Raw genomic sequence first — 15213 nt, 5'->3', positions numbered from 1 at the left:
AAATTTAATTTTTCTGAAACGATTACAATTCACAATTTATGCCTAGTGCTAGTAAGAGGTCTAAAGCCCTTACCTTACGGGACAAAATTTGAAATTCATCCAGTGGACTTGAATCTTATGGAAAAATATTTGTAGACTCAAGTGTGTTCTTCACAATCTCTCTCATCCTCAAGAAGAAAGTCAAGATCATTTCACAGAGTTCACTGCACTCATAAGTCAGTGGGAGGGGAATCTCACAAAAACTCCACAATCTCTGTTCTGCACCTATATTAAGTTTTGGTGCATTGTATGAGACAATTTTAGCCTATAACTGAAATTCATGTTTATGCAAATCTAGGTCTGCCCAGTATGCATGAAAATTAAGTTACAGGCAAGGAATTAAGAATAATTTCTAGACTGAGCCATGTTCAGACACAAAAAAAAAAGTCTAATACTACTTAAAGATCCAAATTGTACAGAAGTGTTCCAGCCCAAAGCTGGGGTAAAGTGGCCCCTAAGAACACGTGGTGTCTGAGGAGGGGTGTGTGGGTGTGGGGGTGTGCACTGCCTGCAGCACTGCCATCCTGTGATAGCCCACGCTCAGAACCAAAGCTGCAATCAGTCAAGCATTTATTTGCAGCTACAGGAAGGATTTCCTTTACAAGTTGCTCTCAAGCCTCAAGGTAGGACTAATGCACCCAATAACCAGTTGGGTCATTATTCCTGCTCCCTAATCACTGTGTATTTGCTGCCATATGGTCAGGTATGAGACTTCACGAGCCAGTATCTTTCTGGCCAAGGAACTGTTGGTCACCACCCTTCACTCCACCAAACTGCTTGGATCTCAGTTGCAATTGTTTTTATTAAGATTGTGGACTTATTCCTACTATGTAACCTCCCTTTCTCACCATAATCAGCATCAATGCCTCCAATGAACACAGAATAAAAGATTTCCTTTTTTTTAGAGCAATACATTTAATCCCTGAACAGTGACTACATGTTTTTCTTAGGAGTTTGTTTCTGAAACTGCTTAAGGCTAATTAATTTTATCATGTTTAATATCCAGTCCAAGGTCTAGCTCTGCTTGACTTTAATTCACCTTACTCCTATCTTTCTCTAACTCTTTTGCATACATTTCTAGGCCTGTCAGTCCTTTCTGCAATCTTTTTACATTCTGCTAATTTACCTTTGATTATGTGGCTATTGATCCAGTTACATTATTTCTACAATGCTTCTTTCTTTTTTCCAGGTATTAATACCATAGAGTGTTAAAGCTTTTGAATAAGGAAATTCCAGACCTTTTCCATGTTTAAGTTTCAGGGCTTCTTTGGTAGATTGATTCACATCTGTAGAGTATTGAGCTTTGAAATCCTCAGTTACATACAGATTTTTTTCTTCTTGTCATTTAATTTTATCCAAATCACACATCATACATTCTTCAATCGGCTCATCTAGAATATCTTCATTACTTAAATGAAACCTTATTGATGAAGTGAAAAAACTGTCAGCTATTATCAGCAGAAATAACCAGTACTATCAGCATTTGTTCTCCAAGCTATTCTGAAGAAGTTAAATACTTCCATATGCAGGGCTGCCCACCCATCTGGTCACAACTCCTAGTAGTACTTAAAAGCTTTAACCACGCACAGAATGTTAAAACATAAAATGCTTTAAAAAGATCCCTTTTAATATGCAAATTCAACCCTACAATATCCTACAGACTCACCAAACTAATAGACTTCTGCTATCATTCTCTGATTTTGAGGTTTTTTGTTTCAAAAGACAGCTACACTAGAGCTATTGACAAGAATTCATGCAATTCTACCTTTTGTGATGAGCACATCAGATTTCTCACCTGTGGTTCCACAACACGCCTGCAATCCGTCTAACACAGAATCATCAAGGTTGGAAAACCTCCAAGATCATCGAGTCCAGCCTTTGCCCTAATGCACCACGCCCACTAAAGCCTATCTCAGTGCCACATCCCCTCATTTTCTGAACTGTTTCTGCTCATTGTCAGCTCCATCATCACTGGAAAACACTTGAACTGACTTTTGCTTTTAACAGAAGGTAAGTTGGGCAGTCCAAAAATCTGTCTTACCCCGTTTCTTGGCTTCGGACCCATTATGTCCATCATGCCAACTTCAGCCCCCAGAGGCAGATTACCAAAAATATTTCCTATTCCCAGCTTCTTCAGTATGCAGCAGTTCATGCCATTATCTACCAGAGAATTTGTATCCATTCTGCTCTGCATTTGGGTTACCTAAAAACTGACTGATTCATTTTTTAAATAGACATAATTTTGTTTAAAAATCATTTGCATTTCAGGCCATACTTTTACTGGAGACTCACTCCTCCAGTAACATGCTGATCTGCATGTTACTACATTACCTGGTTTTTTTTGTACTAAAAACAATGAGCAAAAAATTATTAATTAATTAGATTACACCTTTTAATAAATTTCATAAACATGGGATTGTTGAAACCTTTTTTCATCTGGGTTTAAGTTCATAACTTCCATGTTTGCTTTTATTGCTGCCTTTCACCTCCTTTCCTTACTCCTAGGCATGTTTCTGTGTTCCAGTGTGCATGTAAAATTAAAGCATCCTAAAAGCAGCAGCATCTTTTCATGGAAACCTTCAGCTAATTTGTTGTCTCGTGAATAATCTGAATTGGTTTTGCTAAACCCCAGGAATTAGGAATCTTCTTGGGGGATGCTCCTAAGGCCCTCAAAAGGCACAGAGACATCGAAGGAGATTTGTTGCTCCAATCTACTCAATGACTCTTTTTAGCAGAGGGAATAGCTAGAGGGAAGAATGGCTGCAGCATTATATACAAAACACTTCTGTATTGCCTTATCAGCATGGAGCTTCGAACACAATCCATACTGCTTGTAGGAAATTATATGAGATATTTTTGGTGGAATGGGAGCCAAATGTAAGTCTTCCAAGCCTTGTATCGTTCCTCCTGGTGGCTTGGAGGGCTTTCTGAAACACAGAGGTACAAATTCACATGAAGGCACTCCTAAAGTATTCCAGCCTTCTAAAGAGCTGGACTAATTCCCAGCTGCTTCAAAACCAGATGAGTTTAATCACTGAGACCCTTCCCCCTACACTCAGCTATTGAGTCTGGCCTCAACAGAGTTTGCCCAGGTAAGATATAGTCTCAAAGGTGCTAGAATGGTTGAACTGGAATGTCTCTTAAACAAAACCAAAGGTGCTTTCAGAGATGCTGCACATTGAAAATTTACCCTTTCCAAAAGTTGTGCCCTGTTCATTGCTTTTTTTCCTCATGTGTATCACATGAGAACAGAAAAATCTCAAATTCTAGTCTGTTTCAATAGTTTCATATACAGTTTAGAAATGTGAACAATTTGGTAGCGTAAATCATTAAGTCAGTTTGAAGAGAAATTTTTGCAGACCACCAAAACAACTATTATAGTATATGTGGCCACAGGCTGAGAAATGCAATCTAGCAGATGGTCATTTGCTGTCTTAAGTGATAGGGCATATAGAAAAGAAAATATTATTCTGCTAATGCTTCAGAAGCTCAACAAAGCCAAAAATAGTATGCAACCTGGCTTTGTGGATTAAAAAAAAAGCACAGTTACATACTTATGGCAGAAGGAACTGACCTCTCTGATTTCTGAACTTTGTTTCAGAGTGTGGAGTAGGTAAAGTGTAAATATTGTGGTAAATGCCTCTTAAGTTCTCATATATTCTTTCCTATAGTCTTCCTTTTTGAAGTCTACAGCATCCTTCTAGCAATTGCTTATCAGAAAGATGAATAAAGAAGAGAAATTTGATGTATTTAAGCTTTCATGTAATAAGATAGGGATTAATTCCTAGGAGCTGGGGAGGTACACCTACTCTCCCCTGCAGTTTCATCTTGCCTAACAGCTTTTTTCTTTCTCTCTGTGGTAAACAAGTACCAATCCTAGCTGCAGAGCTCACTGCAACTCGCCAGAACACAATATTTCAATGCCACAGTCTATCCACCAACCTCATTTTAAACAGAAGTTCTCTAGCAAATCCACAGGGTCAACATTATCAGTGCCTTGATATCACATCATCCCTAAGTGGAAAATCTGCTGGATGTAATAATGACCTAATTAATCCCATTGTTTTCCCTCTAAGACACAGACCAATCTGGTCTCTTTCATTTTCTCACAAAAGAGAAAACTGCAGGAAGCAAATGACTGCTTGTGTTGCCACTGTAAATCACATCTGCTGGAATACTTCCTTCCCATCTGATCTAGAGCTCTTGCAGCTGCAGTCTGACCATACTGTCCAAAGTCACTCTATTCTTGGACTACATCATGGTATAAAGTCTTGAAATTTGTTTCCCTTGCTATTCTTTTCTAGAATTTGGCAATAGTTCTTAGTATCTGAAGACAAATACTTCTCAGTTTTCAAGACACAGAGCCTCCAAAATTGTACACAATGCAAACACACTAAGATATGCTAAGAGGAAACTTAAAAACTCCAATCTACAAAATTACTGAATCTGCTCCCCTGTGCACTTGTGCTCATGCATACATTTGCTATATAGCATTCCCACCAGACACACCACAAACCTTAGCTAATCCCAAGCATGTCATGCAGTGGTGAGGGAACAGACAATAGCTGGTTTGTTGCTTTTTATGTGTTCTGAGCAATGGGAAATACTCTGTCATTTGACTGTCCCCCAGAAGCAACAGATTATTTTTAAATCATGAAGACATTTGGGGGGGGTTAAATATAAAATTAGGGCACATGAGTAGAACAGTTGTCTACTATACTGCTAGTTTTATATGTATGTATCCTGGCAGGAAAATTTTGAGGTTTCCTGTGAAGTTTTACCTAAGGGGTAAGAGATTTACTTAAGGCACAGTATAAAAAACATTAATTCTTCTCTAAGTCCATCTTAGCTCTTTTTGAGATTTAGGCATCTCTTTTAACGATGTTGAAACTATTTTGAGCTATTTAGCAACTTCATAATAAATAAAGTTAAGAGAGGAAGAGGATGTCAAAGGGAAGAAGAATCTTAGACCAACTGCCAAGTTTTCCCACAAGGGCTTTTCCACATTAATCTTTGATAAAAAAACTGTCCTCAAATGGGAGCTGTGTGAACACAGCTGTTCCCATTTTAAACTTGACATCTATGCTGGGTAAGCTCAGTGCTCACAAAGGACCCCAATATTACTCCTTTGTATTGTTTAATTATTCATATGCCTGCTTCCCTGACCAATCAGATTGTCTGATAAGACACATTGTTCTTTGGTCACTTCAGAGCCACACCAGTTTCCAGCCTTTCAAACAACCTCCACTATCAACTGAAATTATCATTTGTTTGCCAGGACCTAAAAACAGCTCTTCATACAGTGAGAACAGTTTTACCCTTATAGATTACAAAAAATAAAAACCAAAAAAACCAACAGTAACAGTCTGTGCAAATGACAAGAAAGCTATCCAAGAAGTAAATTCAGAATTCATACCTGAAGACACTTCAGGTACCCTGTCAGGCTGTGTGGATTTTCTTCCAGCTCTGGCAGAGTGTAATTGTTTACTTAACCTGGATATTGATTGTAGTTAGACTGCTGGCTCACTTCCTTCAGCTGCAATTCTCATTTTGGCAGTTTCACATACATCACTTGGAATTCCTCTCTGCAGCCATGCTGTTCACATTCTTTCCTCTGGGTCATAATCTAGTAACATGATCATACTTTTATTTCTGCATTATGATGATGGGGCTTTTAAAAAAATTTCTGATCTTTGTAGAACAAAAAGTGGAAGCTTTTAGCAAGAATGACCTTGAGTCACTGTCCTTTACAATTAGTATTATACTATAGCATTTTATGGAAAGAGCTCAGATAAAATTGAGAGATTCTCCAGCAGTACAGCTGCAACATGAATTTTCTACATGTTTTATGAATACCAATATACATGTCCCTTTCTATCAATTAGTATGAAATTGTTATTTAGGTTGTGTGCTGTTTGAAATTTTATGTCAATAGTTCAGATGTGAATTTGAGGACTAAAAAAAAAAAAATCTCTTATATAAAACTTTCTTAGTAGTCATCCTGGTAGTAATAAACTAAGGCAAAAGGCACACAAATTTGCTATCTAAAAAATAAATCTATTAAAACATCACGAATATGGAGTGTTAATTCAACCACGGTGCATCGTCTGTATTGATATATGTACTCTCACCTACCACAAACATACTTAGGCTCACCTACTAAAAAGTTTTGAGGGTCACTGAAAGCCTGTGCAAACATTAAAGATTGCTAAATCCATACCAAGCAATTCTGTAAGGGCTAATTAACCTTGAAATGGTGGCAAAACCTGTGCCTAAAGGTCAAAAAATTATCACCAGTTTGCACAGTGTTTTCAGAGCCATTACACTGCACCAGCTGAAATACACAATTCTTCAAGTGAAATGGATTATAAACAGACACTTGTAAAGAAATAACATTCATATCAACCATTGTCAATTGTTTTGGATTTATTAATAAGCAGGATTACATCTGGTCATTGATAAATGGAAAAATTGAAGTCCACCAATTATCTGTTTCTCTTTACCTAGAGTTCCAAAGTAGGCATGAGAAAAATTAAAACCAGAGAGAATTCCAACTCCTGTATCAAATTGCTTCAATAAGCCTTGATATGTATTTAATGTATGAATATTTTTGCATACTTTCTGACTAGTAGATACTCTAGTATTTCATGCCATACAGTACAGATTGCTAAATATACAGTTCCTCAAAAAACTAGGGCAGCAGCATTTATTTGAAAACAGGAAACCATTTTTTCAGCAGAAAAGACAATGCTGTATTAGAACAGATAGACTATATTTCACAACAATGCAAAGTATTACACCCCCTCACCCCACCCTCCCCAAAAAATGATGCTTTCATATCTAATGAAGCTTGACTGGTTTTAGATATTGTAAAATATATGAGACCAAATAGTGCTTCACCTGGAATATTTTCATGTCTAAAATTTGACAGTAACATAACTTAAAAGGATAGCACATCTCCAGATATTGATCAGGGGTTTGTACAGCTGCAATGCCATAAAAATCATCTGCAGCTATAAAAGAGATAACATGATTACGAGTACACTACATTGTAATTTCCTTTGGGCAGTCAGAAAGGAAAAGCAGTCTGATAGTCTCTGAAACAAATAAGCTTGCAGGATATCCACCATCTGACAGATGAATCATTTTACAATATTCCAGTTAAGGAATCTTCCAAATTTAAATTAACAACAACAAAAATAACACAATAACTTAATAATTACCTTTCAACCACAAATCAAAAGGCAGCTGAAAAGCCAAGCAGTTCACAATGTAGAGAGTTTTAATGTTCCAACTTCCTTGTGAGTCCAGGCATGGAACATAAATAGTTAACCTTATTCTAAGCCATTAAATGGAGCTTACTAAAAAGCTTGCTCTAATAAATGGTATGATATGAAGGTCAGCCCTTAATTCACCATCAAAATATCTTCTGGGTGTAAACATAATGACTTCTGCTTATGCACTACACAACCCTGACAAGAATGCTACTTGACAATCCATTTCAGAGCTAGAGAAACGTTCTCATTTGCGTCAAGGTGCTGAATGTCAGCAGATTCACTAACACGCTTATTTGCACTGCAGTGGTGGAACAGAGTAAAACACCAGGAGCCCTCCATGCCCCGCTGCTGCGTGGCTAGGGAGATGGTGAAATAAAACAAGATTTAATCCTGTCCATATCACTGTGCAATTGGTGAAACTTGACAAGTCAACATTAAGTATTCAACGTGGTATTGTGGCCTAAAGGGATCACATGCAGCCTGCACATAAGAGCAAAGGAATAGCTTGGTTCTGCTTCGGTGTTTGTAAATTTAATTTGTTCAAGGAAAAGCAACTCTGGAAGGGATTACTAGCTAAGATCAACACTCTTACCAAAGAAAAAGAGAAAATGCAAGTAGGAATAATACTGACGTTTTTGTAATACAAAATAGCTTTTTGGATTTAAGTGAATAAATAAAATTTGGAGGCGATTGCAGCTCAACCCCAGCATATGAGAATATTCCACTTAGTGTTCTTGAGTAGGAGAGCCTTGAAAGCTACAGTATTTCATGAAAACTGCATAGGAATTTAGAAAAAACCCCATATTTTGGAAAATGTTACAATTTCTTTAGCAAAATATTGTCAAGTATTGTTTCAGTGCAATACCTATTCCTTTAAATAAGTGGGGCAACAATATTCATGGTACAACATCTAATATATTGACTTAATTATTGCCAAGATCTCATTCCACAGGTTCAGTAAAGGTTATCTGCAGTAAAATGTGTAAATCCCTGGTGCCCAGGAAACATGCAGCCTGTGAATATACACACATGGAAATGAAGAAAAAATAAGATCTACAGCAATGTAATTCTGAAATAAAAGTTCAAGAGAAACCTGCAAATCCCCTTTGCTAAGTGCAGTCTGTATTTACACTATCTGCAATATCTTTGAGTCGAACAACTATTCAACTATTTTAAGTCATCTCTGGTCCTGCAGCAGGAAATGAGCACAAAATCACTGAGTCTGTAAAATGCTCTTTTTGCTAAACAATGCAGGGGAGAGGTGCTGGCAAGCCCCTGGGACTCAGCATGGGTGGGAAGGTGCCCTGAAGATGCATTTACTTACTCAGCCCTTTTAACAGAAATTAGGCACAACTGGTGGAGAGGGTGGGGTGGGCAGCTGAAAGTAATCACAGAGCAGTCTCCTATTTTGTTTTAGCAGGCGTCCTTTTGATGATTAAACCTCCAACCGACTGTTAAATGCAATGCATATTTTTTCTAGAGTGAAGGACAATGAATACCTTTTCCTTACAGATTGATACTCCAAATATAAAGCACAGAAAGATAAGCACTGCCAGCAAGGAATCTAAAAATATTCTTGATTAATGAGCTAATAAAAAGCTATAATAAGAAAAAAAATCCAATTAAAGCATCTTGCAATATTTCTCTCAAACAGAAATAGAAATCTCCAAGAGCATGGTAAAACTTTGGAAAATTAGTATGACTCAGACAACAGCCTTAATATTCAAGCCTACAGTACATCAATTTTATCCTTTCTTTGACTGGCTCCTTTATTTATCATCCCTGATGTGCATTGTCTGAAATTGTGTTCCTTGAGTTAGTTTTGTTATTGCCTCACAAGTATATAATCTAAATTTAAATACAGACATATTAAAAACTTGGGCATTATACAGGTTGTAGGTATCTATTCAGAAAACCTGCAGGCCTATAGCAGAACATACGGAAATAAGGGCAAAGCCACTGGAAACTGTATACTATAGATAAAGTCAGAAACTAGCTACACTTCTCACTGATGGGCAAAAGACAGAGTAGAAAATTTATATTGTAATAGTCACTTTTCATCAGTCTTTGGTACCTGAAGGTAATCAGTGGGGACAGGAGCAGCGACGACACTGGAAAGGAGCTGTGAAAGACCCAGAGGTAGGAAGAGCCGGAGATTTGACACCAGACGAGAAGCACCTGGCACACCACAAGGAGCCCCAGCAGGGCCCTGGCAGCACCTGGAGGGGAGCAGCGCTCAGGCCAGGGCCCCTGGCAGGCTGCGAGGAACGCAGCGCCCCAAAGAGCCCCGGGCCCCTCAGGGGCGCAGAGCTGAGGCACAGCAAAGAACTGTAGGGCAGGGACAGTCTACACAAGGTGGGAAAGAAAAGAAGCCTGGGCATCTCGTACCAGGGGCAGTTGTTATTTTAATGCTACAGGAACTGTTTATCTGCACTTACTGGAAGCTCCTCAGGCATCGGCGGGCGGGCGAGGCTCCAGGACGGGCGCATCCCGCCTCCCTCTGCCGGCGGCTCCGGGCGAGACCCCTGCAGCAAACGCTGCTGGCGCCTGAGGCGTGCATCGGGCCACTGCCCCCGGCTCCCCGCGAACTTTAGGGTATTTTCAAACAAAAATTAAAATGTCTCAGTAAACACTCTCTAATTAGGCAGACGTAGTCTTTGTCTCTTTTCACAGTTCAGTGAATATTTGGTGTTTTTTATTTTAATCCCTTTATTTCAAGTTGTGATTCAAGACTTCGCCGAAAACCGTGAAATACCAAATGTATTTCCTCATCAGCTGCCGGCAGCGCTTCACGAAGGAATACTTTTCAAAATACTTTCATTTGATTACGGGGTTTGCCTTTTCTAATTTGACAGCAAGGGAATCAAGATACACAAAGACAATGTTGTATCTGCCTGTTTAAGAACCCGCCCACGACTCCTGAAATTTACATTAACAACAAAGTTGACTTCAGCTATTTCAGGCGGCGCCTGGAGAGATGTGCCCTTTTCCACACTGAGCAAACGCGGGCCTGGCCCCGCAGCGGCGCTCCCTGCCCGGCCCAGGGTCGGTGCCAGGGAAGCGCTGGAGCCCAGGGCAGGTCAGGGCTGCCTTCCCCGCCCGCCGCCTCCCTGCTCGGCCCTGGCTCCGGCAACGAACGGCGCCGGCCATTACTTCCAGTTCAACACTGCCAACTTCGAAATCCCACAATTCCGATGGTTTTACTTTACAAAAAAGGACAGCTTTGCGCTTTTAAATGTTTGGTGTTTCTCTCCCCGCTGCTTTTCTGATGTAATGTGCCGTCACTTTGTTCTCACATTTCTAACACCAAAGAGTCCCTGGCCCCAGCATCAGGACACACGCCTGACCTCACGGCGAAGGGGTCCAGCTACAAGCGACAGAGCGGCTGCTCAAGAGAAGCTGTACGAGAGGCAAGAGACAAAGCAGCAACGCGTGGGTTTTGCCTGCTGCCCTTGTGGCGGCACCTGAGTGCCACCCAGGAGGGAATAAAGTCCAACCCGAAGAGCGCAGAAAAGCAAGCCTGGGTACGCCACTGCCGGGCCCGGGGGCTGCCGAGGGCAGAGCGGGCGGCTGCCTGGGAGCGCACGGAGCTCTCCCGACCGAGACCCTGCACACCCTTTCCAGCGGCTGCGGCCAGCGGCACCCCGTGGGCGGCTCGCCCCTGGCAGCCCCGGGGGCGGCCAGGGCGGCGTCCCCCGCGCCGCCACGAACACGCCTGTGGGCGTTGAGCCGCCCCGTCCCGCCTCCGCAGAGGCCGCAGCCGCAGTCCCCGCTGCCCGGGCCTGCCGGCAGGCTCGACACCCCCCGGCCCCGCTCCTTGCCAGCCCTGCCCGGCAGCGCGGCCCTCCTGCCGCCGCTTCCACTCCTGCGCACTGCGCGCGCCCCCCGAGCCGGCTGCGGCCAGGGGCGGGCGGGGAGCCGCCAATTGCGGTCCCGCGAGGAGCGGCTGTGGCGGGGCCGCCGCCCGCGCTCGCAGGGCAGGATGGAGACGGAGGGCCGGGTACCGGAGCCGGCAGTCCCCGCCGGCGGGGAAGGGCCCGGAGCCGACTCGCATCTCGCTGCGGGTGCCCTCGGCACGGCCCGGGGGCCGCTGCTCGCCGCCGCAGAGGTGCTGGCCCTGGACGATGAGGAAGACGACCTGGAGGTGTTCAGCAAGGTACGGCAGCACACTCCGCGCCGGGGGCGGCTCGCCGGTCCTTTGCCCCAGCGGGCGCCAGGCGAGCCGGGGTGGCGCCACGGGACGGGACGGGACGGCTCCGCCCCGGGCGGCGATCGCGGCCTCTGCCCGCCCGCCCCTCGCACGCGCGGCGCTCCCGGTGCCGCCGGGGCTCCGTGACGGGCCGGGCTGCCCCAGGGCGCGGCGCTGGCACGGGCAGCGATCGGCGGTCCCGGGTGGCTTCTCGGGCACGAAACGCGGAGTCGCTGCTTCGGACCAGCAGTGCGAGTCATCACTGCGCTTACCTTGCATGGGCCATCTAATCTGGACTCGCTGTACCCTTACCATCACTTATTCTCGTCAGGTGCCATATAAGTATCTGAAAATTAAATAAACAATCGTGTTTAGTAATTGCACTTGTGTTTGAGTGTAAATAATGTTTCCAAGTTTCAGTTTGAGTTTTCTTTTAAAAGATGAAGTATCATACCTTCAGATGGGAGATTTGAGAAGATAATACCTGAATTTTGATGAAGGGAATAAAGTGAACGTAACTGACAATGTATCAGTGTCCACCTTCAGAGAGCACACAGCCAAGTAGATGCGTGCCCGTCTGGCTGATAGTGCTGGTTTTTAATTAAACCAGCGGAGGGTGGTATGGCTTCCACGTGTATCGTTCTCATTTAGTACTGATTTAGTACAGGTGAAGTCTGTTGCTGACAGACTTACCTCTGTCTCCTCTGTAGTTAAAGAAGAGGGCGTGCCATGGGTTTATTTGCCTTATCAAGGCAGCATCTAAAATATAAATGCATACAGAGAAGTAGGGTGGAGAAAATGTCTATGGGGTTGGGGTGGCATTCACCATCTGAGACTTGTGAACTGCTGTGATAGGATGTGTGGTGTGCCATGGGAGAGAAATAGCAGTTACATTTACAATTTGAAAAAGTGACAATGTATTTCTATTCAATAGGACAGATTGTCACAGGCAGTAAATGTGTGGTTTTTATATTTCTGTAGGTGAGAAACACTGTTGTGGTATGAATGAATACTACTATTGGGATAAGGACTTCCTTCTTAGGAGCTATGTATTTAAACTCTGTAATAGAATTTATGTATGTATTGCTGTGTATTTAAACTGTAATAGAATTCTTGAAACTCATGGCTTTTAAGGCCAGAAAGGACTCTTAGGTGATTTAATAGTCTGTAACATGCAAGAGATTAGACTAAATTTCACCAAGTTTACCTGTGTTTTTCTGAAGCATAACTAGGGCCAAGCTGAATTATATTTTCTTGGAAAGCACCAGTCCTGATTTTACTTAAAAAGATGAATGATTCACTGAACTTGTGTGCAGAAATAGTGCTAAAATATCATTTTAGTTGTTGGTGCTCACTTTGCATCCATTTCCTTTTACGAGTGAAGTTCAGGCAGTTCTGCATGAAGGTATCTGCTTATCAACACAGTATATTGATGCTTATGCTGCTTCCTTATCAAGAGCAATTCTCCTTGGGAATAAGAAATAAAACCAAGTGGAGTTGATACAAGTTACTCCTGCTTTATGGCAGATATTGAGATCTTTAAATTTCTCCCTGGATTCATGCCAAATAGTTTTTACATATATGAAATCTTAACTACTGTTAATGCATGCTACATGATAAGTTATTCCTGCAAACAAGAAAATTTATCATATTATATGAAAATACAGCTTTCTGTCCAAAGCTTGGATACCTGCATGTAGTGGTTGTATATATCAACCAGAAATTCATGGTTTATTTTCAAGTGCAATTTGAGATCTGATCTTTTGAGCTGATGAAAATCTGTGACGGTGGTTGGGCTTTCCACCCTATTTATTCATGTTCCATATATTCGGAGAAATCTGACAGGCTTAATGTAGCTAAGTTTTGTAAAACCAATTTTTCCATAACATAGTGTTCCAGGACTGCCCTGTTTTAAATTGCACCTTAATGGGGTTCCTCATGCAGTGTCTGTAAGGCAGTGGTGCAGCCTTTGCAGGCCAAGGCAGCCGTGCAGAGCTCGCTGCCTGCCACTCTCGTCAGCTTCATCTTTCTCAGTTGAGGCAGTGCAATGTGCCAGCTAACAAAATGGTGAAAAATGAGATTCTTAAAAATTGTCAACCTCAATACCCTGAATTATTACTCAGAATGTAAACACTGGGCTTTTATTTTATGAAAATCCATAGACATTTAACCTGATAGTGCTATAAACCATTGACCTGGTATCCTCTGACATATCTCAAATATTACAGACCAGCATCTTCAGCAGCTCTGATAAAGCATTTCATGATGTGATATGCATTTCACTTTATCCTAGTTTCCACTGCCACTGAAAAAGTTTGTAATTCTTTTCAGCAGAGACAAATTCTGGAAGCTGAGTTATGAGTCAGACAGATGGAATGTTTTCAACCTGCTTCCTTCCCTTAGCTTTAAAGTATAGAGTACTGCCTGTATCACAAATACCCATTCAGTTATCTTTTGCATTCTTTGATTACTGATATGTAGCATTGACAAAGCTGTCAGCAGTTTGGTTAATATTTAAAATCTTTAGCACCTCTGCTTTCAAACTCTGTTTTACAGTGGTTGTCTGCATTTCATAATTACAGAAAACTTAATGATATTTCTGAAAAACATGTATATACCACTTCAGAATTGCATAGAAATAAATTTTTCTTTAAGATTTTTCTTCAAGTTCATCAAGAATTTGAGACAGAATAGTTCCTTGGCCAAAAAATGCACATATAAATCAGTCCTCCTGAATCTCTTTGCTCTTTGAAGAATTCTCCAACAACCAAGCTATTCACTTACAAGATAAACTCTGCCCCATGTCCTTTATCTCAAGAACTGGATAAAGGACAGTTCTGGATGGATGGATGGATGGATGGATGGATGGATGGATGGAGCACAGAGGTAACCTTGGGTCAAGGACCTATGCTGTGGGAGAAAACATTGTTTAGACAAACCCCCAGGCTTCGTGTTGTCTCCAAAGAGCTGCAGTCTCAGCTCTGGGTGTAGCCTGTTTTGAGGCTGCTCTGGCTGCAGGAGTGTTTTCTTCCCTTATGTATTTTGGACTGCAACTGAGCAGTTGCAGTCAAATGTGAGACTGAGATAGGTAACTGCAAGTGTTAGAGAAAGGAGACACAGAAAAAGGCCCTCATGCTGCGAGGAGCTCATTGATTTTCCATGGCTTTGGTCTCTTGGCCAGTAAATCCAAAGGCATGAACCTGTTTTTGGACTGGCACACACACAGCTCTGCCAACTGCTCTGTCAGGAGGGAAGGGGCTTGGAAAGAGAAGGGGTACTGCAGGTAGGTGGGGATGGGGGACGTGTGGGAAAGGACGTCATTTTCTGGGACAGGGCCTTGATGTTCTTGGCATGGATGAGGAGGAAGAAGGTTACACGACCCGAGAGCTGTCTGTTTTTCCTGTGCTACAAAACTCCTGCCCTCATCTGTATGCACACAAAAACATAGTTCCAGCCACAAAATTACAGCTGTACAGAAAATTATCAAGAGGTTTTTTAACAGTGTTTCTGTGATGACATCAGGCTTAGGTCACATGAACTTCAAGAATTACTGGAAGTAAACCTGAACTATCATGAGGATAAAGAGACAGATGCTTCTTTAAAACTCAGGTGTATTCATTCCTGTGCATGTGAATACTAGAGCTGTATTAAACAAAACCAGAGACTTGCTTATTCTGTGGATTTTTGTTACCCATATTTTGTTTCTCA

At 41.9% G+C, this 15213-nt stretch overlaps 1 protein-coding gene across 2 annotated transcripts in view; it reads left to right on the top strand.

Annotated features, from left to right (window-relative positions):
• SNX7 (sorting nexin 7) overlaps nucleotides 1–15213 on the top strand; it is a 56236-nt gene that overhangs the window by 16082 nt on the left and 24941 nt on the right. Inside the window, exon 1 of one of the 2 annotated variants that reach the window (XM_054285657.1) lies at nucleotides 11290–11472. The exons of the other annotated variant lie outside the window; for it this stretch is intronic. Coding sequence (XP_054141632.1) covers nucleotides 11299–11472 — 174 coding nt within the window. The 5' untranslated portion in view covers nucleotides 11290–11298. Of the gene's footprint in view, nucleotides 1–11289; nucleotides 11473–15213 lie in introns of those variants that run through there. 2 annotated transcript variants of the gene reach the window in all.

The sequence above is a fragment of the Melozone crissalis genome, unplaced genomic scaffold (assembly GCF_028551555.1).
Source record: "Melozone crissalis strain CALT ecotype California unplaced genomic scaffold, PUWL_Pcris_2 ptg000045l_1, whole genome shotgun sequence".
Lineage (NCBI taxonomy): Eukaryota > Metazoa > Chordata > Aves > Passeriformes > Passerellidae > Melozone > Melozone crissalis.
The sequence above is the reverse complement of the archived record's forward strand: the minus strand, read 5'-3'. Positions and strand labels throughout refer to the sequence as shown.